This window comes from Astatotilapia calliptera, chromosome 23 (genome assembly GCF_900246225.1).
Source record: "Astatotilapia calliptera chromosome 23, fAstCal1.2, whole genome shotgun sequence".
Taxonomy (NCBI): Eukaryota; Metazoa; Chordata; class Actinopteri; order Cichliformes; family Cichlidae; genus Astatotilapia; species Astatotilapia calliptera.
The window spans coordinates 10,219,538-10,243,559 of NC_039323.1; the positions used below are offsets into that span (position 1 = coordinate 10,219,538).

At 43.2% G+C, this 24,022-nt stretch overlaps 4 protein-coding genes across 4 annotated transcripts in view; 1 reads left to right on the forward strand and 3 right to left on the reverse strand.

Annotated features, from left to right (window-relative positions):
• frem1b (Fras1 related extracellular matrix 1b) overlaps nucleotides 1-17,436 on the forward strand; it is a 55,307-nt gene extending 37,871 nt beyond the window's left edge. Inside the window, exons 26-35 of the mRNA XM_026158361.1 lie at nucleotides 1,666-2,086; nucleotides 3,887-4,088; nucleotides 4,198-4,342; nucleotides 5,751-5,880; nucleotides 6,170-6,242; nucleotides 6,340-6,489; nucleotides 6,722-7,050; nucleotides 15,654-15,772; nucleotides 16,231-16,316; nucleotides 17,123-17,436. Of these exons, the coding sequence (XP_026014146.1) occupies nucleotides 1,666-2,086; nucleotides 3,887-4,088; nucleotides 4,198-4,342; nucleotides 5,751-5,880; nucleotides 6,170-6,242; nucleotides 6,340-6,489; nucleotides 6,722-7,050; nucleotides 15,654-15,772; nucleotides 16,231-16,316; nucleotides 17,123-17,331 (1,864 nt within the window). The 3' untranslated portion in view covers nucleotides 17,332-17,436. The remainder of the gene's footprint in view (nucleotides 1-1,665; nucleotides 2,087-3,886; nucleotides 4,089-4,197; nucleotides 4,343-5,750; nucleotides 5,881-6,169; nucleotides 6,243-6,339; nucleotides 6,490-6,721; nucleotides 7,051-15,653; nucleotides 15,773-16,230; nucleotides 16,317-17,122) is intronic.
• Nucleotides 7,143-9,105, reverse strand: LOC113015964 (kinesin-related protein 4-like). The gene has a single exon (XM_026158359.1). The coding sequence runs from the start codon at nucleotides 8,943-8,945 to the stop codon at nucleotides 7,158-7,160; it is 1,788 nt and encodes a 595-aa protein (XP_026014144.1). The 5' UTR covers nucleotides 8,946-9,105; the 3' UTR covers nucleotides 7,143-7,157.
• LOC113015965 (zinc finger BED domain-containing protein 1-like) lies at nucleotides 12,605-14,806 on the reverse strand. Its single transcript, XM_026158360.1, has 2 exons — nucleotides 13,583-14,806; nucleotides 12,605-13,319 (listed from the first exon to the last, which is right to left on the reverse strand). The coding sequence occupies exons 1-2, from the start codon at nucleotides 14,653-14,655 to the stop codon at nucleotides 12,773-12,775; spliced, it is 1,620 nt and encodes a 539-aa protein (XP_026014145.1). The 5' UTR covers nucleotides 14,656-14,806; the 3' UTR covers nucleotides 12,605-12,772.
• Nucleotides 17,437-20,015: 2,579 nt separating the features above from the next.
• Nucleotides 20,016-22,079, reverse strand: LOC113016375 (kinesin-related protein 4-like). The gene has a single exon (XM_026159162.1). The coding sequence runs from the start codon at nucleotides 21,920-21,922 to the stop codon at nucleotides 20,135-20,137; it is 1,788 nt and encodes a 595-aa protein (XP_026014947.1). The 5' UTR covers nucleotides 21,923-22,079; the 3' UTR covers nucleotides 20,016-20,134.
• Nucleotides 22,080-24,022: the final 1,943 nt, after the last annotated feature.

A 24,022-nucleotide genomic window follows, 5' to 3' on the forward strand; every position in this document is an offset into this window, starting at 1 on the left:
GTTCTTCTGCATCACTCTGAGACAGGGTGTTTCTAATTTTAGAGATCCTGCACAAATGTTCTTCCATTTGTCCTACATATTTGTTTAATATGTGCACTGAATGACATGCTGGTCTGGTGTTACTGGAGTAAGTATCTGGTTAGATACCATATTTGTAAGATTTTAGGTTTGAGTACAATAACCTCGGTTTTATGTGAATTTAGAAGCAGAAAATTAGAGGTCATCCAGGTCTTTGTCTTTAAGACATCCCTGCAGTTTAAGTAGTTGGTGTGTGTTATCTGGCTTCACACAGAAAGTTGGGTGTCATCTGCATAGTGAAAGAGTGTGCTGTGTTTCCTGTGGAGCTCCAGCTGATTATGTCTGTTTAAGTTGTGGCTGTGTAGAACCGATAGCGAGTGAGGTCATCATTTATCATCAAACATCAATTGAACGAAATAAAACCTGTGATAAGCTGCGGGAATTAATAACTGCTTTCGCTGATTAGATTCCTCCATCAGCTGACTCCAGTGGTTGTAGCTGTGGTGCATGAATGTGGATAACTGATAATTGAACACTTTCTTTACTACCTCACACCTCAGCACCTGCATTCATGTTAGAGCTATACAAATGACTTTAATTTATTGATGTTTTCATTTTGTGTATTTCTTATCTTGCGAGGTTTACAGTTAGAGTTTAGGCTTCAACTACACTGGATTTCCTTTAATTCTGATCACGTTCCTAGTATCGGAATCAGATCTGGAATCAGAATCGGGGTGAAACAGCTTTCATCAGCGTAAGCCTGTCAGCTTTAGAAGGCACAGACAAACTCAGTCTCATGTAGTTCAGACCACTACAGTTATATATTCAAGGAGGAGGAAATGTCCCCTTTTTAACTTCTGAAAACATCAAAATAAGGTCACGAAGCTAAAATCACGAACAGCCCGACGAGTCAGAAGATGAAGAAAAACCAGTTTGAACATCGTGTCTCAGTTAGTTAGTGTGTCTCTGTCATGGAACAACACAAATATTTAACCTCAATCAAAAACTAGTAATGATGTGAAAATCTTTTATTCTTCAACATTAACGCTGGCTGCTTAGGACCCTCTGGAAGGCCGGATTTGGCCCCCGGGCCACATGTTTGACACCCTCTTTTAGAGTCTGAGTTTGAGCTGTGGCTGGATTTACCTTTAACTGATGATGTGGGTTAGGACTCAGGTGCACACGTGTGTGTGTGTGTGTGTGTGTGTGTGTGTGTGTGTGTGTGTGTGTGTGTGTGTGTGTGTGTGTGTGTGTGTGTGTGTGTGGTGACAGCAGATGATGAATGTGTATTATTAGAAAAATAACAACAACGTTGGCACCAGAGCACGGCCGTCCCTGGGCAAACGTGGACGCTACTGCAGCCAGATGTTACACCAGGACTGTGTGTGTGTGTGTGTGTGTGTGTGTGTGTGTAGGCCTGGGGCAGTTTGTCAGCTGCAGGGCTGAGAGGCAGATTGTGTTGGCAAAGAGCAGAGAGGACAAAACACACACACACATACACACAGACACACACTGGTTTGGGGGACACTGCCTCAACCTGAGGACAATGTCCTGTATAACATGTTCTCCCATCGGGAGGCGCTGCAGAACTGAGTTGAAGCTAAATATCAGATCAGTTTCTAACTGCTTCCACTCTTCTCTCCTCAGTTTTGTTGTTACAAACGGTGACTCGTCTCGCAGCTCCACCCTCCACTTCACCATCGAGCATGGTGACCGCATCCCGCCCACCCTCAGCCGCAACGTTGGCCTCCGGCTGCAGGATGGCTCCACAGTGACCATCACTTCGGACCAGCTGCAGCTCACCGACCCCGACACTACCACCGCCAACCTGGGATACATCATCACGCAGCTGCCGCAGCACGGGAAGCTGCTGCTGAGAGGCACGCCGCTACCCTCGCCGCCCCGGTTCTCCCAGACAAACGTGGACGACCTCCACCTGACTTACCAACACGACCCGAGCAGCCCTGCGAAGATCGACGGGTTCTACTTTATGCCGAGCGACGGACACAACAGGGGCTACCTGGAGTTTGGGCAGCTGAGGGAGGAGCCTGCTGTGTTTGACATACAGGTGAGCCACGAACGCAAAACACAACTCAGAGGAAGTAACAGGAAGTAACACAACACAGGAAGTCTGAACATTTCAGTTCAGTTTTACTTATATAACCAAAAATCACATCAACAGTCACCTCAAGGCGGTTTTTTGATAAGGTAAAGATTCTACAATAATACAAAGTAAACCTCAACAACCACGTGACCCCTGTGACCGGGGGACAGTGGGAAGGAAAAACTCAATTTAATCAGGCAGAAAACTCCAGCAGAACCAAACACTGACTGCAGGGTCAGAGGTCAGTGTGGCTCAATCCACAGGTAGAATTACTCTATTCATCTCACAGCAGAAACGCGAAATTTTAATAATAACTAAAGCAGGTCAGACGGAGCCCAAAAAACAACGATCTGGACCTCTGCACACGGCTTCAAACCAGCAACTTCCAGCAGTGAAAATGGACCAAACACAGGAGGTGCTGGTCCTGATCTGGAACCAGTTCCAGGTTTCCACTAAAAGCCTGATTTTGACCCAGAGTTGGATTCCTCCCCACAGGTTACCTGCTGACGGGCAGCCAGGTGGCTAACACCATTGCCTTGAGCCTCTGAGACTCTGGAGGCCACCTGTGATTGGACCAAACATCGAATAGTTTGTGTGTGAGAAGGATATCAGTGAAATGTGTGTGTGTGTGTGTGTGTGTGTGTGTGTGTGTGTGTGTGTGAAGCCATTAGAGCAGGGAGCATCCATGAAAAGCAGCAGAGCAGAGGATCCCCTCACAGAGGAGCAGCTCATGCCTGCAGCACAAATCTCTGACCTGATGATGACATAGATTTTATGTCTGTTTGTGTTTGGACATAACAGATGCGACCCGGATGAATGAAACTGGGCTCCTTCCTCTGTTCTTTAAAATATTAGAAACCGAAAAAGCTGCAGATCACTGAGATATTAAAGGACCTTGTCTTATTCAGATGTTCTGTTCCTGCTCTGAAAATGAATTACACACACCAAAAAAGAGCTGAAGTCAGAGGATGGCATAAGCTTCATCAGTGTAAGCAGAATCATCCATGAACAGACTCATACATAGGACATCGGTGACACCTGGTGGTCAGGCACCTGAACTGCAGGCAGAGAGAGAGAGAGACGGGTAAAATAACACACACTGATCAGTTTCTGCTGCTTCTGCACAAAGTTCTCTGAAATATCCAGAACATAAAAATCCTGAGATGAAGTGCAGCAGGCCTTTTCAGGAAAAGGAGGCACTGAGAGAACGAGGGGGAGATGATTTGTGCTCAGTTTGATGACAACAGCAGCGTAAAAGCGCCTTCCACCGACCGCCTCTGCTCAGATCTTAAATCAGGATGACAAAGGATGACCTGAAGCTCCGCCAACATGTGATGTCACATGCTGCTGTTTCTGATGTCACTTCCTCCATCACCTTTGAATCTGTCGCTTCCACAGATTTGAGTTTCTGTAAAGTGCTAAAAGAGCGACGCTTTCTTGGGAAGCCGTAAGCCTGACTGAAGCCCGACTGTTATCTCTGCAGGACCGACAAATCATCCTCATCCTCTCCTCTGAACTTCGTCTGAAGACACGTTCCAGAAAACACTGTTTGTTAAACTGTTCATTCAGGTCTTGAAGTGAGATGATGAGTTGATGACGGATGCACAAACGAAGTGTTTCCCTAAAGAAAATAAAAAAGTTTTTTGCGTGTGTTTGACTCGTTTGGTTTCTTTTCGATTCCTGCTGCTCAGTTTCCTCTGATCTTCGTCCCCCTGAAGTGCTCGCTGTTTCTGTGTTACTGATTTAACTTCCTGCTGTGTTCAGGTGGATTGGGTCGACCGGACGCCTCCCACTCTGACCACCAGGGGGAGTCCCAGCACCGTGGTGGATCTGGGCGGCGGCCGTTACGGAATCTTCATCACCAGCAGAGAGCTGCAGGCCTCAGACCCTGACAGCCCCACAGAGGAGCTCGAGTTCTCCATCAGCAGACCTCCACTCTTAGGATACCTGGAGAACGCCGCCACAGGTGTGCGAGGAAACTGATGGTTGCTTACACAGGCTCACCTGTGCAGGGCTCACGTGCAGTCAGATTAAAAGCCTTCCTTCTCTTCCTCTTCCTTCTCTCGCTCCATCAGGGTCGTACATCAAAGGTCGTTTCACGCAGCGTGACGTGGATCGGCGAGCCGTGATGTTCGTCCTCCCCGCTGACGTGGAAGTGACGTCTGACAGCTTCCTGTTTGTCCTCAGAGATCCGGCAGGAAACAGCGCTTTGCCTCAGACGTACGTTTTTTTGTTTTTTTTTAACTTTATTTATCACATTATAGACATACAGTCAGGTAAAACAGGGATCACATAAAAGATAACATTGTGGTAGTGCAATGAGGAACAGAAAGAGTGACAAAGACAGTGAGACAAAAGTGAGTACAAAAAATAAAATAAATTAAGGGGAACAAAAATAAACAAAAGTTTGCAAGAGCCAAAATCAAGTTAGCAGTTTCAATCGGTTACAGATGTTAACAGTCTTGAGAGCCTTCGTGTTTTTTGATGAGGAGATTGTCCTTATATATTGTGCAAGTTCCATTTTTAATACAAGAAGTTCAGGCTTTCTGCCGAGGACTTTGATTTTGTGTATATGAAATTTTGCCAAAAATAAAACCAAATTTATAAAAAAGAAAGCATCATTGTCCTTGTCTTTAGAATTATAATAGCCAAAGATAACATCCTTATAGTACAGTTGAAGATTAGGGAGAACAAAGTCAGTAATAAACTTGTGGAAATCCTTCCAGAATTTACACGTAAATTTACATGACCAAAACAGATGAGAAACTGTTTCAGGTTGCTCCTGACAGAAAGTACAATTTACATTTATTTCAGCCATAAATTTGGACAAATATTGTTTGGTAGGGTAAAACTTATGAATCAACTTAAAAGAAATCTCTTTAATTTTGTTTGTCAAGAAAAACCTTTGTGGTAAAGTCCAAACTTTTTTCCATTCAATATCTGTTACAAAATTGGCCCAATAAAATATGGCTGATGGAACAGAGACCATTGCATCCTGAAAGAGAGATCTTATTTTGGTATTTATAGACTTATGAGAGGAAAAGCAAACATTTCCAAGAGAAGAATGTAACACATCCGGGGGAGTGACCTGTAGTGGAGCACTGTGGGAGCATCTGTGTAACATGGACAGACCAGATGGGATGGCATCGAACACTATTGAGAATTCTTTAGGCGTTATCGGTACATTGTATCTCCTGAGGAACTCAGAGTAATTATAAAAGAGTCCATCTTCTCTAAATAACTGACTAACCAAGATTATTCCATTACTAAACCAGTTATTTAAAAAAAGAGTTTTATTTTTATAAATAATATTGCAGTTATTCCAAATAAAACAGTTTTGTGGAGAGAAATTGTGTTTGTAAATCAGCGCCCATGCCAAAAGAATTTGTTGATGAAAGTGAGAAAGTTTCAGTGGTATTTTTGGAATACTGTAATTGCAGAGCAGTAGGAAGTTAAGGCCGCCTAAATTAGAGAACACATGATGTGAGATAAAGTTCCAGATAGAGCCTCAGACGTACGTTACATCACATCCTGTCTGTCTGCTCGTGGTTACTCTGTGAACATAAATGAAACCTTCGGTCAGGTGGGGGTGCTGTCTGACTCTAACAGCCTCTTCTTTTTCCTGCAGGCTGGAGCTGTCCTGGTCTCGAGTGGAGCTGTCGGCGACCTGCTACAGAACCTGTGAGACGGCCGGGATACTTCAGATCCGCGTGCAGCGCAACGGGAGGAGCGCTGACCCTGCCTACGTCGCCATCCAGGTCACGCCTCACCCACCTCCTGGTTTATAATATATAAAACTGGAAGTTCCTAACCACTTTGTCTGCTCAGATTCTGTTTTAAGTCTGAGTGCAATCGCAGACTCTCAGATGTCTTCCTGAGCGTTTCTCAGTTTTCAAGCCGCTGTGGTAAACCTGCGAAAGACTCCAGCTTTTACAAACTCTGAGTTAGATTAAAAACAGCTGAGAATCGAGTGAAGCCGACGTGTAACGAGCAGGAAGCTGTAGCTCGGTTTGTTTTGGACTAAAATCCTGACGTCTTCTTCTTCAGGTGGACGAAGGATCAGCCAAAGCTGGCAGAGATTTCACTCACAGCACTGCGAGTCTCATCCAGTTCGATCCAGGTCTGACCGCCGCTTGGACTTTCACCGCCTCATCATGTGACCTGTTGTGGCGCAGCGTGCAGTCCCTGTCTAACAGCTGTTTTTTGTTGTGCTTCAGGTGTGAAGGTGAAAACCTGGAACATTTACCTGATTGACGACGGCCTGGAAGAAAACCACGAGAGCTTCACGGTCACGCTGAGAAACCCCCAGAACGCCGTCCTGGGACCAAGGAGCTCGGCCACCGTGGAGATCATCGACCCCCACCGAGGTGACATGATCGATCTGATCAATGAGTCCAATGAATGAATGAGTTTAACTCTACAAACTGAGAAATAAATACAATAAATTGTCTGTGAGTGGGATTTAAAAATGATTCCAGTCGATTTAAAATGAAAACTGCTGCTCCATCAAACCATCCTCACACCATCACAGTTAGGACTTTAAGCCGCTGGTCAGTCTTAGATTCGACTGAACGTTAAAGGATTGCTTCTGTGTCTCAGGAAGCTGTGACCCAGACGACCTGTGGGTAGAAGATGATCAGCGCCCCCTTCCTCCTCCTCCTACTCCTCCCCCTCTCCCTCCTCAGCTCCCTGATCCTCTGCAGCAAGAGGAGGAAGAGGAGGTTCCGGTCATCAATATAGAGGCGGAGCTGCTGTGGGAGAACCAGCCTCACCCGCCCCGAGGAGACGTCCCGAATCGACATCACCTGGACTACAAAGAGGTGGAGCCACGAGACCCAGAGCCCCACAGCAATGGCTACACCCCCCACAGCAGCCACCTAAACATTCAGCAGCACACTGGAAGCAGTACTGGGAACACTGGGAGCACGGTGAGACACAGACAGAACATGATTCTGAGTTCTTTAAACTTTAAACAGTCAGAGTGAACAATTGTCACACGATCGTAACATCTAATGCCTATTTTAGCAGTTAATTTTTAACAATCAACTGGTGGTAATCCATCATCAGAATTGAGGAAAGGTGGTGTTGATGGAGACTCTACAGGAGGATTCACTGGGGAAGCCATACCTGCACTTCTGCCAGGGTGTCTTGGACGTACCTGAATAAATGTAGTTTTCCCTGGAAGTGGACGAGGATTAATCTGAGACGGAGTCTCCTCAGAACATCTCCCCATCATGCTTCTATGGTCCAACGATGCCAGCTTTTGTCCTTTCTGTTTTTCTAATTTAAGCTGGAGTTGAGCGTCTTTCACTCTAGATTTTAGATGACCTATCTCTTTTTCTTCATTGGCAGCCTTTTGGATAATCTGGTTCACTGGTCCAATGAGCTCCTCTCTTTGTCGGAATAAAGCGTACTCGGAAGACTTTACCATGTCATTGTACTGCTTTTTAAATGATTCCAGCTCCCGTGTTTTAGCTAGTAAAGCTGCATCTAGATCCTTGCATCTGATACGTAGACAGTTCAGCTGTTTTTCAAGAAACTCCGTTGTTCCAACAAAGGGGGTGCCTTCCACTCCGTCTACGTATTTCTTTTTCAAGTAGTGGAACATATCCCTAAATTCCACCTTTTCTTTTTCTCTGAAGTGACCTGCATGTGGAAATGCCTTTTCAAAGGACAAAACGCACTGGTACAATTCCTCTTGGAAGTGGCGCTTTTTCTTTTCCAGGCAATTCACTTTGGATATAAATCTTTCCCGTTGCTTTTTTGTGGAGCGCAGTTTCTCTTCCAGCGCCACCTTTTCAGCCAGTGCCTGATTGTGTGCCGCTTTTACTTTGTGCCGGTCCACTGCTGTCTTTCTGTGGTTTTCCTGCTCTGTGCTTAGGGCCTTTTTGACGTCTTCAATTTTCTTTTTCAAAGAATCAACTTCGTCTTCAAGCATAGCCTTCATTTTCTTTTCCAAGGCCAGAGCTCTAATATTACTCTGGCATTTCTGCTTGATCGCCATATTCTGGGCCTTTTGGTCGTCTATCACTTTGCCCATTTGACCTTTCTCCTCTGTTAATTCTTTCATGTTTTTAACCATAAATTCATTTTCGTCTTGTAGCTTTGTATTATGCCACAAAACACCGTCAATCCAACACTGCGAGGATTGACGTTCTTCCTCGCGTTCCTTAACCGCATTGACGGTCACACCTCTACTATTTTTTACTGCCGTCTGCAGCTTTTCTATTTTGGAGTCATACATGTTGATCACCTCTTCTAACTTCCTGTCTGCAGCATTTGCTTTGTTTTCCAGTTTTTTAGTATTTTCCTGGTAAAACTGCTGCATCTGATTTTTTTCCTCTTTGTGGCGTTTCAATAATAATTCAACAACTTGGCTGTTGTGAAATTGCTGACGTGCCACCTTTTCTTTCTCTGTTTCCAGCAGTCCTTGCAGGACTTGGACTTCGTCCTCGTGTTTTTCTTTAAGCTCAGCCAGAGTTTTCTCCGTCTCTGCGCGGAACTTTACCAGAGCTTCGTGGTCATCTTTTATCGAGTCCAACCTGTCTGCGATGTTTGTCCTGTCATCCAAGACCGAACCCAGCAGCTTATTATTCTGCAAAAGTTCATTGTTTTCTTTTGTTAGATCCTCGATCCGTTTCTTATTGACTGTATGCAGGTTTTTGAAGTAGTCAAGCTCAGTTTTGAGCTTTTCAACCTCGTCGATCATTGGCTGCAGTCTTTGCTCGAACTGTCTGGCATATGTTTCTTTTTCTTTTTCACTTTTTTTAACCATTGTTTTCGAGAAATTAACATTTCTGTCTTTGTTAGCTTTCGAACTCATTTCTGCTTTTTTATGTGCTGTATCACTCCAACAAAACGATAGCTTAATGAATTCCCTTTGACAGCTGTCCTCTATTTATAGACTTGAACATCAAAGGATGAAAGGACTGTCACTATGACATCACCACGTTCTGTGACGTAACAGGGCTTTGGAGCGTGATGTCACGGGGGTGGGCGTGGAAAGGATTTTGGGGGTCTAAACAAAGCGTGTCTTTTTTTTAAAACTTTATTTAACAAACAATGAGTATACAACATACGAACAGATGAAGTATACAACAGAACATGAACACAAAAAGCCAAGGGTGAAAGAAAAAGGTAACAATTATAAGAATACACGCAAAAATTCACATACATATATTGTTGTGAGAGCCTTTTTGTTGGTGCAGTCTGATATTGATTGTATGTGCATGTGCACATCCTTAAAATAATGACAGAAATATGGTGTTTTGTTAGTAAACTTACATTTATGGATAAAAAATTTAGCTAAAAGTATTAAGAAATTTATCATAAAAAACATTTCTCATACTTCTTGGGGAACTTAAAGAAACAGAATAAAACATTTTCCCATCGTAAAGAAAACTCCCTTAAAATATGGACAATAACAAAGCTGCTAAATTCCTTCCAGAATCTCTGTGTAAAAGAACAGTACCAAAAAAGATGTGTCACCGTTTCTGGATGATCCCCACAGAAAGTACAATTAGTATTTATGTCCCTTTTGAATTTGACCATGTAGTGACTGGCTGGATAACATGTATGTCGAATTTTAAAAGAGACTTCTTTCACCTTATTTACAATCAAATATTTATGGGGGACCATCCAGACTGTCTTCCGCTTGATATCTGGAACACTGATTGGAAAATTATATAGTGCAATAAAGTCGTTGTAAGTAAGTAGTTGTCCCTCTTTACTAACCAGCTGAGCCACCAATAGGATCCCATTTTGGAGCCAAGTTTCCAGGAAAAGTGATTTATTTTTCTATAAAATATCTCTGTTGTTCCAGATAAGGTATTTGTGAGGTGAGAAGTTGTGTTTATAAATGAGGGTCCACGCTAAGAGGACCTGCTTATGGAAGGATGAAAGCTTTACAGGGACTTTCTCAACATTGTAATTACAATTTCAAATAAAAGTAAAGCCACCAAAACGAGAGAAAATGTGGTATGGTATAAAGTTCCAGATAGAGGTAGGGTTTTAAGAAAATGTTTGGCCCAATTAATTTTGAAAGTGTTATTTAAAGTAGAAAAGTCTAAGACGTTAAGCCCACCTGATTCGTACTTATTCATCACAACAGTTTTTCTAATATAGTGCGTACGGTTTTTCCATATAAAATTAAAGAGCATACGGTCAATATCTTTACTACTTTTCTTATCCAGATGTAAGGAGAGAGCAGCATATGTTCATCGGGATATCCCTTCAGCTTTAGTAATTAACACTCTACCTTTCAAAGACAAGTCCCTTGTTCCAAGATGGCGCCGCCGCGTATGGATGCCCCGGTGCTTCAGTGCGTTACTTCTGTTTTGTTTTTGTGCATAACTTCTGTGTCTGGGCACTCCTCTGGATATTCTTACACTAGAGAAGAGCTTCTTAACTACAGGACTACAACACCTGTGGATTTACTTCCAATATTTGTCGCATCTGCGGCAGATTTACTGCAGACTCTGATCAGGAAAGTGAGACGCCGAAAGCGAGGAAAGCGAGCCGGCGCACTCGTGCGTCTGAGGAGACGCGGACTGCGAACTGCTCTTCCTGGGATCTTCCTTTCCAACGTACGCTCACTCAGGAATGAGATGGACGAGCTGGCCCTGATGAGAAGCATGAACAGAGACGTTGCCTCCTCCTGTGTCTTGTGTTTTACGGAGTCGTGGCTCTGTGAGGACATCCCGGACAGCGCGCTCAAGCTGGAGGGCTTTCATCTGCTGCGCGCGGACCGGCAGGCCTCTCTCTCTGGTAAGACCACAGGTGGACGTGTCTGCTTCTACATTAATAGTGGCTGGTGCACAGATGTAACAGTGATTGCTCAGCACTGCTCTTCCTCTCTGGAATACCTTTTTATTCACTGCAAACCGTTTTATTCTCCGCGGGAGTTTGCTTCATTCATCTTGGCCGCTGTTTACATCCCGCCAGATGCGGATGCGCAGGCAGCTCAGTGCGCACTCGCGGAGCAGATACTGCACATGGAGCGGACATTCCCGGACTCTCTCATCATTGCTCTTGGGGACTTTTACAACACCCCCCTCCTCACCCCACACAAAAGAGGATTTCACACCACCTCCTCCCACCACAACCCTTCATATTCATGAAGCAGATGCGAGGAAGCAGTTTAAGAGTCTGAATGCTCGGAAAGCTCCCGGCCCAGACGGTGTGTCTCGTCTACTGGACGCAGCCGGAGGGTTCACTTGGTTGTTTGCTCTCAATAGAAGCTGAGCGCGTCTCCGTGTCTGTGCTGGTAAACGATACTGAGTCCCAGTGCTCAGTAAACTGTACACCTGACCGTTATTCTCCCACTGAATCCGGTGTGTCCACGGTCCAACACGTGCTCAACACGATGGTGCTGACCGGTGCCCAAACACACCAGAACACCAAATAAGTAAAATAACACAAACACGAACTTCTCCATGGCTCGTCGGGATGGCAACTGCTCCAAAAGTGACACATGAAATAGGCTGACATTTGAGTTTGACACGGGAGGTGAGGGGGTGTTTTGAATATGCTTGACTCCGTCACGAGGTTGCGCACAGCATCACCGGCAAGGGGGCTTGGTTTGAGAGGTTTTTGGCATCTGTGATGTGATTTACAACCATCCACCCATGTACAGCAAGAAGCCGCACTCACAACCGTGGGCATCAGCAAGTTGGTGAAATTTAAACAAAACAAAACAGCATTCCATCTGAAACTCTCTTATTGTACCCAAAATACAAATTTTAGTGATTACATGTGGCTTCATTAATTATGTTCAAACGGATGAATACATAACGCAAGTAATAACTTTATGATCAGTCAGTGAATGAAGGAGCTCAAGAGTGCAAATATAGTTGCAATAAAGTGACAAATATGCCCTTTTATGTCAAACAAAGACCGAAATAAGTGGCATCAGTGTGAGGATGAGAATGAGCGATCCAACCTCACACTGCAGATATCAGGGCAAAGCACAGTGGGGGGGTTGCAGTCTGCGCGCACAAGAGGGCTAACAACGCTGTGAGTGACGGAATCCACCCAAACTGAGGAACAGCTTGTTCCCCAGAGCTGAAGCCTGCACTGTTTGCACTATAATATAATATAATATAATATAATATAATATAATATAATATAATATAATATAATATAATATAATATAATATAATATAATTAGGGCTGTCAAATGATTAAAATTTTTAATCAGATTAATCACAGCCTAAAAATTAATTAATCATGATTAATCACAACTCGAAATATGACCAAAATGTGTGCAAACATACGGACAGATAGCGGATTTTTACACACTTGTTAGTGTTATTTAATGCTAAGACCACGCTGAGTGGCCTGCGTTCACTCAGCGTGGTCTGACGTAGGCTGGGTGTTGTGCTGGAAGCGAATTAATCACAGCCTAAAAATTTATTAATCGCAACTCGAAATATATGTGTATATATGTGTGTATATATGTGTAAAAATCGGGACAGATAGTGGTTTTTAACACACTTGTTTGTTTTATTTATTATTAATTGTGAGTACAAGCAGTACAAGCAGAACAGGGCTTCAAATAATTGTGAGGGATTTTTACTGAATGTTTTCCACCCGTTTAAATCTAGCACATTGTTTTATCCATATACATCTTCAAGTTCACAGAACATAGGCCTAATTCAACAGGCAAAATGTGGAGGTAGGAGTGGCCAGGTATCTGCGAGCAAGGCGGGCCAGCTGGCTGTGGGCTCCTGCATGAGCTGCCCACCACTGTAAGGGACAGTCCTCTAAGGCAGTGCAGGGCTCTGCTCTGTAGCGCTGTATGGCTCTGTCCTGCTGTACCTCCTCCTCTGACTCAGAGTCAGAGTCCATCTGCAGCAGGCTCAGCCTCTTCTTGGCTGGACCTTCTTCTGCAGTGTGTGATCTTCTAGGAGAGTCTTCATGCAGCATGCCTGCCAGTGTGGTCCACACTGCTTCTCTGTCAGTCTTGGGCACACTGCGTAGGTCTTTAAAACGTGGGTCCAGTGCAGTTGCGATCTGGAGCCATGCATAGTTGGTATGTTCCTGGCGGGAAGCAAGGTCTTCCTTAAACTTCTCTTTAAACCTCACCACATATGCAGGGTCCTCATCAGTTACTTCCATGATACGGCGCAGGTGGCAGAAGGCTGGTAGAACTACAGAGCAGGAGACGTAGGCTCCTCCCAGCAGTTCAGTCACATATCTGCAGTGGAATACACACACACACACACACACACACACACACACACACACACACACACACACACACACACACACACACACACAGAGAGAGAGAGATAAGACAGCAAATTAAAAAAAGCTTTTCAATACTAGGTAATATTAATAAAATATTTGATTTCATTTATTTTTTAAATAAGACATTTTCATAATAACAAAACTGATTTAAGATGTATGTTTGATACATTTAATCTAAACCTACAATTATGGTCACAATGACAGGCTCACCTGCAGGGCTCTAGAAGTGTCTCCAGTCTCTGGAGTTTGTCCCACTCTGGAGGCGTCAGGAGGACAAGTTTATGCTTTTGTTTATCCAGAGTCGCGGTTACTGCAGTTTGGTTGCGGATCAAGCGCTTCACCATCTCCAGCGTGGAGTTCCAGCGCGTAGGCACGTCCTGGGCCAACGGCTCCTGCTTGCGCCCCAGTGACACCTGCTCTGCGTTCAGCTCTGCTGTGTTTGCTGGGCTGTGCTTAAAATGGCCAACAATTTTGCGGCATTTGGCCAGCGCAGTGACAAAGCCACTGTCTGCGAGACTCACTGTGATGCATCTCTGTAGAATGTGCGCGGTACACGGCATGTGATTGAATGGCATGATGCGAGCCGCGGCGATCATATTGCGCGCACTGTCCGTGCCTACTGTTGTCACCTTCTCCTCAATTCTCCACCTGCGAGCAACAGTCTGGAACTGCTCTGCACAAGCCTCCGCAAAGTGCCGCTCTTCCGTTTTCATTATAGTCAGCGCAAAGGATGTCAGACCCCAGGCTTCAGTGATTAAATGCGCAGTAACTCCCAGGTAATTGTCATTACTCAATGATGTCCAGTGGTCTCCTGTCAGAGCCACGCATTCTGTGTGAACTAAAGCCTCTTCTTTTTTCTTTTTCTCCGTTTCATACAGTTCGTGGATTCGAATTGTTATTGTGCTTCTCGCTGGGGGCTTGTAGGACGCGTCCTGAGATGCAACCTTTAAAACATCCGCAAAGCCCTTGTCCTCCACAATGCTTAGCGGTCTGCAGTCCTTTGCTATCCATTTGGCTATATTGTCGGTCAGTTTGTCCAAAGAAGACTTACCGAGTGGCCTGCGTTCACTAAGAGTGGTCTGACGCAGGCCGGGTGAAGCTGCTGCCCCGACAAACGCGTGTTTGGCATTAAGGTGGTATTTTAAGGTCGAATTTGAACGGTGAAATTGAAACTCTTTACTACAGTGAGTGCAAATTACAACGCGTTTGTTTATTGTCCCATCTATGTTCTTCTTGTATTTAAATTCCCCATCCAGAAGGCCATCCGCTTCCTGCTTCTCCATTTTCAGTGGCGCGGTAAACAAATCAAGTGGAATTATGGGAGCGACTTATCTGCGTGTTGCGCTAAATAGTTAAATATTCTAACGTAATTAATTCCAAAATTTAATTATCGCAATTAACGCGTTAATTTCGACAGCTATAAATATAATATAATATAATATAATATAATATAATATAATATAATATAATATAATATAATATATCATGTTGCTATTTAATGTTTTTTGTTCGTGTTGCAGCTGCTCTGTGAGCCAAGCTTTCGTTGTCTAAATTCAATGGCAATATATCTCTGCACCACACGATGGCGATAGATTCTCACAGACAGTCTGTGCTCTGCTTCCGCCACCAGTCATCTTTAAATCTTTTTTTTAATTCAATGAAACCTTTATTTAACTGTCCATCTCGCGGCATTACTTAAAAAAAATCATATTTAAATACAAAGAAGATTAAATACATGAACGACAGTAAATTGATAAAATAAGAGCAAATAAATATATTTACAAATGATAGCAACATCAATGGAATAAAAGCATGAACAGCAGCAGAAGGAGAAAGAGGCCTGTATCTACATTATTACTCTGGCAGCTCTCAGTCTCCATACAGACAGGACACGTTGCAGCGTAATTGCAGACAGGTGCGTGGGCCTGAGCTCCGCCCAGGCAGAATGACGAGTGGAAGAAAGCAGCAACACAATAAACATATGTAGCCTTGCGGAGCCGGCCGGGCAGACACCGAGACAGAGTGCAACGATTTTATACGTGACAACACACACAAAAAAACACACACAACAAAAATCTGGAGCTGGTCAGCTCACGGTCGTCCCCTGCAGGAACTCCAAGTTGGAGATTCTCCTCAGATGGCTCATCAAGCTCAGAAACACCAACCCGAGCTCCGCCAGCACAAGGCACACACACACACCTGCACACACACACACACACACACACACACACACACACACACCGGAGTAACCTTTGACCTCTGGCTATCTGTGTGTGTTCAGGTGGGGAAGTCTGTGAGCAGCTCATGTCCTGATGGCTGGACGCACCACAGGAGACGATGTTACATCCTCAGCCCGTCCGTGGCGAGCTGGGCCAGCGCCGACAGAACCTGCTCGCTGCTGTAAAGAAGCCGCTTTCTCCTCTGACTCTGTTTCTGTTCTGTTTCCAGTTTGCTGATTGATCTTTGGTTTCAGATTTGGTCACTCAGCTGAGATGTGACACAAGTCAGAATCATCACTGATATCCTTGACATGTTTAAAACATGACCATGAGTCTCGCTGTAACACATCTGACGGTTTAAAGGAGGTCCTCACAGAGTTTCTTCCAGCTGTGCGTGGCGAACAGCCTGCAGCTGCAAAGCAAGAAAAAGATTTTGAACCATCGCAGTGACTGTTTGATTTTTATTTTAACTTCATGAGCATTTGAAAACTGTGCTTCATTTAATTAAGGCAACGATGCTGAGCCAGCCTGAGGTCATGCACCTCTGTGCTGCACGTATGAGCAGGACAGAAATATTAATCAGTGAAGAACCTGCTCTCTGATGTGACCTTTGACCTTTGCTCTCCTCTCCTCTGGCAGGTTTAACAGCAGCCTGACCGACGTGCACTCCAGGAGAGATGTGAGCTGGCTGTGGAGGTTTGCAGGGAAGAAGCCATTTTGGATCGGTGGGTGTTTCCTCAATAATGATAACCAGTAATTAATCAAGTTAATTAATAGTTAATTTAGCTGTTTCCTGATGTTTCTTGGCTTTTGGGTCATGTTGACTTTTATCCACATTTAAAGAACTGAAAGTCTGAACAAACCCCAGCAGGCCTCTGCAGTTTGACTGGGAAACAGATTTTATTTCACTGTGTTTTTAGGATGTAGCACAGATATGTGAAACTGTACGCAGGCTGAATCTGGTCCCTCACAGATTTTCACTTTGGGCTCTTAGTAACACCTCGCTGGACCTGCAGGTTCAGAGAGAATCAAAGGTGATGCTGACGTAGGAGGAATAAACGAGCAAAGTTCTGTTTTCAGAAATTTAGAGTTTGGGGCATCACTTTGAATATGTGGCAAAGAAAGCAAAGCCATTGTCTTTTTTTAAACTCTGTTCTCAGAGCGATCAAGCTGTCATTGTTACCTGGCAGGAGGCTGTGCTGCAGGCAAACTGCAGGATCATTTTCACACAGGTGCCGAGTTTGTTCTCACACACCTGAACACAAAGGAAGCTTTGTGGTGTCGGTGTGGCCCTCTGGATCACTCTTGAATCTGCCATCTTTTGATGCTTTGAACTCTTTGGAAACTTAAGCTGGCAAACCTGAGCAGATTTTCTTTATTCATGAGTTTTCGGGCTGATTCTGATGACGATGAAAGGTTTTTGTTTCAGTGACTCTGATTTGGAGCTCCAGTGGATGAAATGTTGTATCCTGAGGCCTGGTGCGTGTCAGGCTTTGCTTCCAGACTGACGGCTCCTCTGTCTGCTCCTCAGGTCTGTCTGGAGGTCCAGGACGCTCATCGTGGGCTGACAGTCGCTCACTGTCTTCCTCCAGACTGAGGGGGGCGCCAGTGAGCCCTGGTGAGCCCGAGAACGACTCCAACTGCGTGCTGGTTCAAAACCCGAGAAGCTGGATCTCCACGAGCTGCTCTGCAGAAACTCAGCACTCATTCATCTGTTCATCGCCAGCTCAAACTCACTGAGACATTCATAGCCAGTGGCCTTCATATTTAACGTGATGAGGTGATGCTGCTCTGTACATTAGTTTCATACTTTGTCTTAATAAAGCTGCTGCACAAACACAAATATGAGTCAGCAGTTTGGTGACTTCTTTCCTCACATTTTCAGATAGGTTTGTATTACAGTATAAACGGTGTCATTGATTGGAATCAATGTTTAAAGAGAGTTAGCCAGTTTGAACAGATGAGTTTTGACTTGAATGAGAAGAGAGAGCCAGTTTTCCTGATATCAGGAGGAAGGGAATTCCAGTGCCGCGGTGCAGAGCGGCTAGAAGGAAGAAATATACAGCTGAGTGTCATCAGCATGACAGTGAAACTTAATATTACATTTCTGAGTATGTAACCAAGTGGAAGCATGTAAAAAATTAATAGAAAAGGCCCTAATACTGAACCCTGTGGCACACCAGCAGAAACAGAAAATGAACCTAAAAAGTGAAATTTAAGTTGAATGAAATGAGTGCAATCTGAGAGATATGAGGTGAACCAGGCTAGGAGGATATGACTAATGCCAAAGTCTTTTCAGAAGGATAGTGTGGTAAATCAAAGGCTGCAATCAGAGAAGGGTGAGGATGATGAGGACACTGGAGTCACCTGCCATCAGGAGGTGATTGGTCGTTTTTAATATTTTCTGTGCTGTGAAGTGGGCGAAAACCAGACTAGAATTGTTCATAGAGATTATTGTTATTGACGTGTGTGAAGCTAAGAGGCGACAACATTCTCAATAACTTTAGAAAATAAAGGGAGGTTAGATATCTGTAGAAAGTTATTGAAATTATGGGAAATTATTAAGAATTGGAATAACGGATGCAGTTTTCAATAATGAAGTAACAACTCCAGCGCTGAGGGAAAAGTGAATAATGGTGGTAATAAGGGAGGCCAGTATTTAAATCACTTTCTGAGTATCATGATGACGTATTAGAGCCACATTAAGAAAAAAAAAATTGAGATCAAAGTTGAATTGTGGATATTACCGTTGTTGTTTCAAGACAGACTGCCACATTTGCTGTACTGTCTACAAAATGTCTTGTTTAGATAAGTAGCTGAAACAAAGTGATCAGCTCTTATATGTGAAACAACAAGCATCTTCTTTACTGCATGAAGGTGTAACCATCGATAACCTTGCATCCGTTGATTAGCAGCCATTTGATTTTGTACAAATCCGTCCAACTCCTCCACATTTGTGTTTTTCCATCTGACCAGATGCAGCTTTCCGCACCTTGTTTTCGGCATCCATATATTTATCACCACGATATGGTTATATTCTAAAGAGCAATCATTGCCTTCCTCGTGCATGTTTGAGCTTGCTCTGCTTCACTTGTTTATTGGAACAAGAGATCCTGAGCACCTTCTTTGCAGGTGCTTGGAGAGATTCGGTTTTACGTTAGCTTTTCTGTTCTCTGCACAAATTACACTTTTCTGTTACACCATATTTAATGTTTTTGGAAATTAATTTCTGAATTTGAAATCACATTTAATCCGCACTGATACAAATACCTTGCACTGGAATAATGTTTTACCTCACCTTTAGATAATAAACCCACGTTTCCACAGAAATTGTTATCAAGACACGGCTAAATATTGACCAGCTCTCTGACAAGGTGTACAAACACAATTTCAGGATATAGTTGCTGGAATTTGTATTGGGAATGAGGACCAATCGGACTGAGGACATTCTACACCCTTCCTTAAAGCAAACATTCTAATAAACCTTCAATGGTTACTTGAATAGTTTTAAAAAAGAAATATTTCAGTTTTAGATTTTTAATCATTTTTACAAAATTCAAGAAACTCTCAAAACAAATTTTCACTCTGAATTTCTTTTAGTGCAGACTAAAAACATGATAACTTAAGGAATTTAAATACTAATTAAAAGTAAAGCGGTCAGAATTCTGAATCGTCTCGGCAAACTGGTGGTTTTTCAGTGTGTATTCTATATTCTAACATGCGGCCTTGTCAATCAAATCACAGAAATAACAGATACTTGATGGCAGTTAAATTTAGAGCAGTGAAAATTTCTGAAGGTTGTATGTTGCTACTTTGACTTATTATTAATTTAGATCTCAGTCCTGCTCAGATTTCCATCCAGAGATTCTTCCGGTACGTGGGAATAAAGACTTGTTAAATGTGTTGTGATTTGGATTTTTTATTTAAAGGTGAAACCTTTTTTCTTTTCTTGTTTTGCCAGATTAGACATTTTGATTCATTTCATTTAGTTTTTTTGTTTTACTTTGATGCTATAATAGATGTTTTTAAAATGTAGTCATATTTAATACTATATTGCATCATGGCAAAACAACAGTCTCCTCAAGCTGCTTTATACTGTAAGGTAAAAACACTACAGTAAAAGCCAGAAAACCCCAACAATCCAATGATCCCCTTTGAGCAAGCACTGGGCGACAGTGGGGAGGAAAAACTCCCTTTAGGAAGAAACCTCCGGCAGAACCAGGCTCAAGAAGGGGCGGCCATCTGCTGCGACCGGTTGGGGGTGGGTGGGCAATCTCAGTCCACGAGGGCCGGTGTCCCTGCAGGTTTTAGATGTGTCCTCGAACCAACACAGCTGATTTAAACGGCTAAATTAGCTCCTCAACATGTCCTGAAGTTCTCCAGAGGCCTGGTAACGAACTAATCATGTGATTCAGGTGTGTTGAGCCAAGGTGAGATCTAAAACCTGCAGGGACACCGGCCCTCGTGGACTGAGAATGCCCACCCATGATATAGGGAGACAAGATGAAGTATACTTCTAATGGCCTATTTTAGCAGTTAATTTTTAACAATCAACTGGTGGTAATCCATCATCAGAATTGAGGAAAGGTGGTGTTGATGGAGACTCTACAGGAGGATTCACTGGGGAAGCCATACCTGCACTTCTGCCAGGGTGTCTTGGACGTACCTGAATAAATGTAGTTTTCCCTGGAAGTGGACGAGGATTAATCTGAGACGGAGTCTCCTCAGAACATCTCCCCATCATGCTTCTATGGTCCAACGATGCCAGCTTTTGTCCTTTCTGTTTTTCTAATTTAAGCTGGAGTTGAGCGTCTTTCACTCTAGATTTTAGATGACCTATCTCTTTTTCTTCATTGGCAGCCTTTTGGATAATCTGGTTCACTGGTCCAATGAGCTCCTCTCTTTGTCGGAATAAAGCGTACTCGGAAGACTTTACCATGTCATTGTACTGCTTTTTAAATGATTCCAGCTCCCGTGTTTTAGCTAGTAAAGCTGCATCTAGATCCTTGCATCTGATACGTAGACAGTTCAGCTGTTTTTCAAGAAACTCCGTTGTTCCAACAAAGGGGGTGCCTTCCACTCCGTCTACGTATTTCTTTTTCAAGTAGTGGAACATATCCCTAAATTCCACCTTTTCTTTTCCTCTCAAGTGACCTTCATGTGGAAATGCCTTTTCAAAGGACAAAACGCACTGGCACAATTCCTCTTGGAAGTAGCGCTCTTTCTTCTCCAGCCAATTCACTTTGGATATAAATCTTTCCCGTTGCTTTTTTGTGGAGCGCAGTTTCTCTTCCAGCGCCACCTTTTCAGCCAGTGCCTGATTGTGTGCCGCTTTTACTTTGTGCCGGTCCACTGCTGTCTTTCTGTGGTTTTCCTGCTCTGTGCTTAGGGCCTTTTTGACGTCTTCAATTTTCTTTTTCAAAGAATCAACTTCGTCTTCAAGCATAGCCTTCATTTTCTTTTCCAAGGCCAGAGCTCTAATATTACTCTGGCATTTCTGCTTGATCGCCATATTCTGGGCCTTTTGGTCGTCTATCACTTTGCCCATTTGACCTTTCTCCTCTGTTAATTCTTTCATGTTTTTAACCATAAATTCATTTTCGTCTTGTAGCTTTGTATTATGCCACAAAACACCGTCAATCCAACACTGCGAGGATTGACGTTCTTCCTCGCGTTCCTTAACCGCATTGACGGTCACACCTCTACTATTTTTTACTGCCGTCTGCAGCTTTTCTATTTTGGAGTCATACATGTTGATCACCTCTTCTAACTTCCTGTCTGCAGCATTTGCTTTGTTTTCCAGTTTTTTAGTATTTTCCTGGTAAAACTGCTGCATCTGATTTTTTTCCTCTTTGTGGCGTTTCAATAATAATTCAACAACTTGGCTGTTGTGAAATTGCTGACGTGCCACCTTTTCTTTCTCTGTTTCCAGCAGTCCTTGCAGGACTTGGACTTCGTCCTCGTGTTTTTCTTTAAGCTCAGCCAGAGTTTTCTCCGTCTCTGCGCGGAACTTTACCAGAGCTTCGTGGTCATCTTTTATCGAGTCCAACCTGTCTGCGATGTTTGTCCTGTCATCCAAGACCGAACCCAGCAGCTTATTATTCTGCAAAAGTTCATTGTTTTCTTTTGTTAGATCCTCGATCCGTTTCTTATTGACTGTATGCAGGTTTTTGAAGTAGTCAAGCTCAGTTTTGAGCTTTTCAACCTCGTCGATCATTGGCTGCAGTCTTTGCTCGAACTGTCTGGCATATGTTTCTTTTTCTTTTTCACTTTTTTTAACCATTGTTTTCGAGAAATTAACATTTCTGTCTTTGTTAGCTTTCGAACTCATTTCTGCTTTTTTATGTGCTGTATCACTCCAACAAAACGATAGCTTAATGAATTCCCTTTGACAGCTGTCCTCTATTTATAGACTTGAACATCAAAGGATGAAAGGACTGTCACTATGACATCACCACGTTCTGTGACGTAACAGGGCTTTGGAGCGTGATGTCACGGGGGTGGGCGTGGAAAGGATTTTGGGGGTCTAAACAAAGCGTGTCTTTTTTTTAAAACTTTATTTAACAAACAATGAGTATACAACATACGAACAGATGAAGTATACAACAGAACATGAACACAAAAAGCCAAGGGTGAAAGAAAAAGGTAACAATTATAAGAATACACGCAAAAATTCACATACATATATTGTTGTGAGAGCCTTTTTGTTGGTGCAGTCTGATATTGATTGTATGTGCATGTGCACATCCTTAAAATAATGACAGAAATATGGTGTTTTGTTAGTAAACTTACATTTATGGATAAAAAATTTAGCTAAAAGTATTAAGAAATTTATCATAAAAAACATTTCTCATACTTCTTGGGGAACTTAAAGAAACAGAATAAAACATTTTCCCATCGTAAAGAAAACTCCCTTAAAATATGGACAATAACAAAGCTGCTAAATTCCTTCCAGAATCTCTGTGTAAAAGAACAGTACCAAAAAAGATGTGTCACCGTTTCTGGATGATCCCCACAGAAAGTACAATTAGTATTTATGTCCCTTTTGAATTTGACCATGTAGTGACTGGCTGGATAACATGTATGTCGAATTTTAAAAGAGACTTCTTTCACCTTATTTACAATCAAATATTTATGGGGGACCATCCAGACTGTCTTCCGCTTGATATCTGGAACACTGATTGGAAAATTATATAGTGCAATAAAGTCGTTGTAAGTAAGTAGTTGTCCCTCTTTACTAACCAGCTGAGCCACCAATAGGATCCCATTTTGGAGCCAAGTTTCCAGGAAAAGTGATTTATTTTTCTATAAAATATCTCTGTTGTTCCAGATAAGGTATTTGTGAGGTGAGAAGTTGTGTTTATAAATGAGGGTCCACGCTAAGAGGACCTGCTTATGGAAGGATGAAAGCTTTACAGGGACTTTCTCAACATTGTAATTACAATTTCAAATAAAAGTAAAGCCACCAAAACGAGAGAAAATGTGGTATGGTATAAAGTTCCAGATAGAGGTAGGGTTTTAAGAAAATGTTTGGCCCAATTAATTTTGAAAGTGTTATTTAAAGTAGAAAAGTCTAAGACGTTAAGCCCACCTGATTCGTACTTATTCATCACAACAGTTTTTCTAATATAGTGCGTACGGTTTTTCCATATAAAATTAAAGAGCATACGGTCAATATCTTTACTACTTTTCTTATCCAGATGTAAGGAGAGAGCAGCATATGTTCATCGGGATATCCCTTCAGCTTTAGTAATTAACACTCTACCTTTCAAAGACAAGTCCCTTGTTCCAAGATGGCGCCGCCGCGTATGGATGCCCCGGTGCTTCAGTGCGTTACTTCTGTTTTGTTTTTGTGCATAACTTCTGTGTCTGGGCACTCCTCTGGATATTCTTACACTAGAGAAGAGCTTCTTAACTACAGGACTACAACACCTGTGGATTTACTTCCAATATTTGTCGCATCTGCGGCAGATTTACTGCAGACTCTGATCAGGAAAGTGAGACGCCGAAAGCGAGGAAAGCGAGCCGGCGCACTCGTGCGTCTGAGGAGACGCGGACTGCGAACTGCTCTTCCTGGGATCTTCCTTTCCAACGTACGCTCACTCAGGAATGAGATGGACGAGCTGGCCCTGATGAGAAGCATGAACAGAGACGTTGCCTCCTCCTGTGTCTTGTGTTTTACGGAGTCGTGGCTCTGTGAGGACATCCCGGACAGCGCGCTCAAGCTGGAGGGCTTTCATCTGCTGCGCGCGGACCGGCAGGCCTCTCTCTCTGGTAAGACCACAGGTGGACGTGTCTGCTTCTACATTAATAGTGGCTGGTGCACAGATGTAACAGTGATTGCTCAGCACTGCTCTTCCTCTCTGGAATACCTTTTTATTCACTGCAAACCGTTTTATTCTCCGCGGGAGTTTGCTTCATTCATCTTGGC